Raw genomic sequence first — 3,660 nt, 5'->3', positions numbered from 1 at the left:
TAGGATCTTGTTTTTAAGTAGTATTCACCACATGAGTGCAAAGGATAGAAAACTAATGATATGGAAAGGGTATCAAACATTTCTGCTGCTAGAAAATTTGCATGAATTGCTTAATGATTTTTTTTAACTTGATGGTCTTCCCCTCCTCCAGGTCCCAGAGAGGCTTGGTAGTCCTTGGTGCTCAGATTTGGGAAGCACTAGCCACACACACATCTACTTCCAGACCTGAACTAACGTTTACTCAGGGAGACTACAAGGAGTTCAGGGAGTCTTAGTATACACTCTGGACTTTGGTTCTGTGTTTGCACTTAGGTGTCACATATTTGTTCCCAACAGAACCTTCTGTCTAGATTTCAGTGAGTCTGCTCCCTGCACAAAGCATTTGAGAAGGGCAAGACATAGTACAATCTTAAAATTTTTCAGTCATTCTCTTTCATAAACTATATGATAATGTGACTGCATTTCCAAAGAGCGTTGCATTTGGTACAATATTGCAGCTTTAACTGATGATCCTTTATTTCCTCTAGGAGCAGACAGTGTTGTTTATCTTTCTGTGGAGGGGCTGGTATCATCTGTGCAAGAAAGCATCAAAGCAAGACGAGACAACAGCCCCAAAACTGACAAGTCATTTATTGGAAAGCTTGGTCATTGCACAGCATGTCTCACTGGAGACTATCCTGTTGAGCTAGAATGGTGAACTTTTAGTGGATGGACATCAGTTCATATCTTGTTGAATGTACCTTTTTCAATGATGCCTTCTTACTAAATAGCCTTCTTGCATTTAGGTCAAACAGAAGCCTTATGACAGTTAACTAATTACTGTTACTAAAACACATCTTTAAATAAAGACTTACAGAAAGTCCAATGTGCTGATGAAAACAAAGTAAGTAGATTAAAATACAAAATCATATAGTTTTGATGCACAGTTGTGCCTTCTATTTTCTCACAAAATGCTATAAAAACCAAAGGTTTTTTAATATGTAGAAATCCCAAAGTTTGTTGTTTTGGTCTTGCCCTAAAAGCTCCCCCATTAGACTTGTTCACAAAGCACAAATCATGTGATGATGTAACTTGAAATTATCAAAGTCTTAGTGCAAAAATATCTGAAGTCTGCTTTTCTCCTTAGGACAAATACCAGATTCTGAAGACTGAAATTGCTTTCTCAGCAGTTGTTGCTCTGGCTTTTTAAGAATAGAAGTCTCGAACTTCTGCATGCAGTCTTTTTTAATTGAGGCCTTTGTAACAGATCCTATGCATATGATGTCTAACATAATTTTTAAAAATGAAGACTCAGGGAAATGCTCAGCCAAAAAGCCCTCTAGTTTTGTAACTTTAAAATTCTATTTTAAAGTCATGTAATTACATTATCTTTGTGTGCTTCTATCAATTGCCAATATAGTGTGGAAGAACTAAAAAATACTTGGCACTGCCATTCTTTTTTCTGTTTTACGCCTTGTTTTCTCTGGCATAAGTCTGACAATTTCTGAAGTGTTCTTTTCATTTGTCAGCATCCAAAGTAAACTAAAAAACCACAAACTTTCCATACTTAACAGTAAAAATGATATATCAAATGAAGATCATGAGTTGTTTTGGTTATAGTCTTATTTTACTACATTACTGCTGTTAGAATAAATGTAATGTTTAAAAAAATTCAAGTGTTCTGAAGAACCATGAGCTGTTAAATGCAATGTGTTCAGCTGGTCACAATTACACAGTTACTGGTATACAGGAAGATCACTTGGACAAGGAACCACTAGCTGAAAATGGAGAAGCACCTTTTCATGACTATTGCAAATTTCCGCACAATTTTAAAAATAGTTTGTATACCTCAGTGTTTCTCACCGAATACCAGCTACTTAATTTTAGATTTTCTATTTAATATTGTGTATTTTGGCCTTATAATTGTTTGTGACACTGTTAAAAAAATAAATAGAAAAGTTTAACAGCTTCTTCCTTTCCCATTATTTTCCATTATAGTTGAGAATTACAAGATTGCTGATTAAATTCAAAAGGGAGTTTTATTTGGGATTTGTAGCAATTGTGCCTCATTGGCAATCACAACACAAAAGTCCTAGTTTGAAAAAGCATGTAAATACACATGCTTTCATGAAGTCAGGACTGTGACTTGTGCAGTGGAATCAGAACCTACTTGCAGCCAAACCTGTGGGAGAACCTAGATGTGATGAGCATGGAGCTTCATCAGCACCCAAATCTGCATATTGGGGTATGAATGTGGATCTCTTCTAATTAGCAAGTTTGGTTTGTTAAAAGAACCATCACAGTCCATCTGGACAGTAAATTGGACAAAACCAGGGTGGACACTGACCACCCCCTCTTCCAGGTTAACCAGGAAGGAGTATGAAAAAAAGAGAAAAACTGTTGTGAACAATTTTCTCATATTTCCCACCATCAAAACAAAATAATTTTTAGAAGGGCTAAGTTGAGCTCTTAGATTACAAATACAAATAGGAGCCCTTTATATGTGAGATAAACATTTAGATGCACAGTGTAAGAAGTCTATCTGTCTGAAATAGTCCACAGGACTGGAAACAAAACTTGTGCAAATTCTCTTTTAATGTGCTTTGAACAAAATGCTATTTCTGAAGTCTCCTAATAATTGTTTTATCACAAATTAATGTGATTTGAGCCTTGGGTCACCTAATTCTAATTTCAAAAAAAATTAGTCCTGTTGCCTTTTCCCCCCTCCACATTATGGAAATGAAATTGTCTGCTACTGTGAACACTGTAATTTTTGCATGCACTGGTGCTGAATCTTTATTATTTTTCAAAATCTTAAGTTAAAGAGGAGATACTTTTAAGTGCCGTTCTATTCTGACAGCTGGATTTATGCTTCAGGTTACTAGACACTATCACATACAGCCAACACACACATCAGTGAGTGTGCTGAAGAAAACTCTGGCTTTAGGTGTCGCTATTTGCATTAATATTTTACTGCGAAACCGTTCCTGCTGTATTACCAATGTGCAACTGTGCCAAACTATCACTTAGAGAATGTGACAAACAGTAGAAAGCTGATGTCTAACTTCTCCCATGCAAACATTAAAAATGGCTGTGAACTGGTCTTCTCGTTGTCTCCCCGAGCCATCACCGGCACCATGCGCAGAGGCTTTTTCAATGACACCTTGAATGCTCCTCGGAGGCAAAGCAAATCATTTCCTGTGAGGGTGGAGAGGCACTGGCACAGGTTGCCCTAAGAAGGCGTGGATGCCCCATCCCGGGAAGTGCTCAGAGCCAGGCTGGATGGGCCATTGAGCAGCCTGGCCCAGTGAAAGGTGTCTGCTCGCAGCAGAGTGCTAGAAGTAGAGGATTTTAAAGGACCCTTCAAATCATTAATATTCCATGGTTCTATGACTTTGTGTCATTAAATCAGCACGCAGCCCCCAGGGCAGTACCAGTGGCCCTTCCCCCAGCACAGCTCCCGCTGCCCTCACCGTCACTCCCCGCTGGCGGCCCTGAACCGTATCCGGGGGGAAGCCCAGCCCCGGCCGCTCCCCGCTCCCCGTTCGCGCCCCAGGAGCAGGGCATGGGCTGGCTGCAGGGGCCTATCCAGAGGATAGTCCAGGAATTGCTGCAGGGACCGCTCCTGGAGCGGCCCAGTGTCCTCCCGCTCCCAGCACCCGGAAGGGCGGGGCGACCGCC

General features: G+C 40.1%; 1 protein-coding gene across 1 annotated transcript in view; it reads left to right on the top strand.

The window, feature by feature from the left end:
- The window catches only part of PPAT (phosphoribosyl pyrophosphate amidotransferase), a 10,824-nt gene extending 8,876 nt beyond the window's left edge, over positions 1 to 1,948 (top strand). Inside the window, exon 11 of the mRNA XM_031056002.1 lies at positions 528 to 1,948. Within this exon, the coding sequence (XP_030911862.1) occupies positions 528 to 697 (170 nt within the window). The 3' untranslated portion in view covers positions 698 to 1,948. The remainder of the gene's footprint in view (positions 1 to 527) is intronic.
- Positions 1,949 to 3,660: the final 1,712 nt, after the last annotated feature.

This window comes from Geospiza fortis, unplaced genomic scaffold (assembly GCF_000277835.1).
Source record: "Geospiza fortis unplaced genomic scaffold, GeoFor_1.0 scaffold40, whole genome shotgun sequence".
NCBI classification, from domain to species: Eukaryota; Metazoa; Chordata; class Aves; order Passeriformes; family Thraupidae; genus Geospiza; species Geospiza fortis.
The sequence above is the reverse complement of the archived record's forward strand: the minus strand, read 5'-3'. Positions and strand labels throughout refer to the sequence as shown.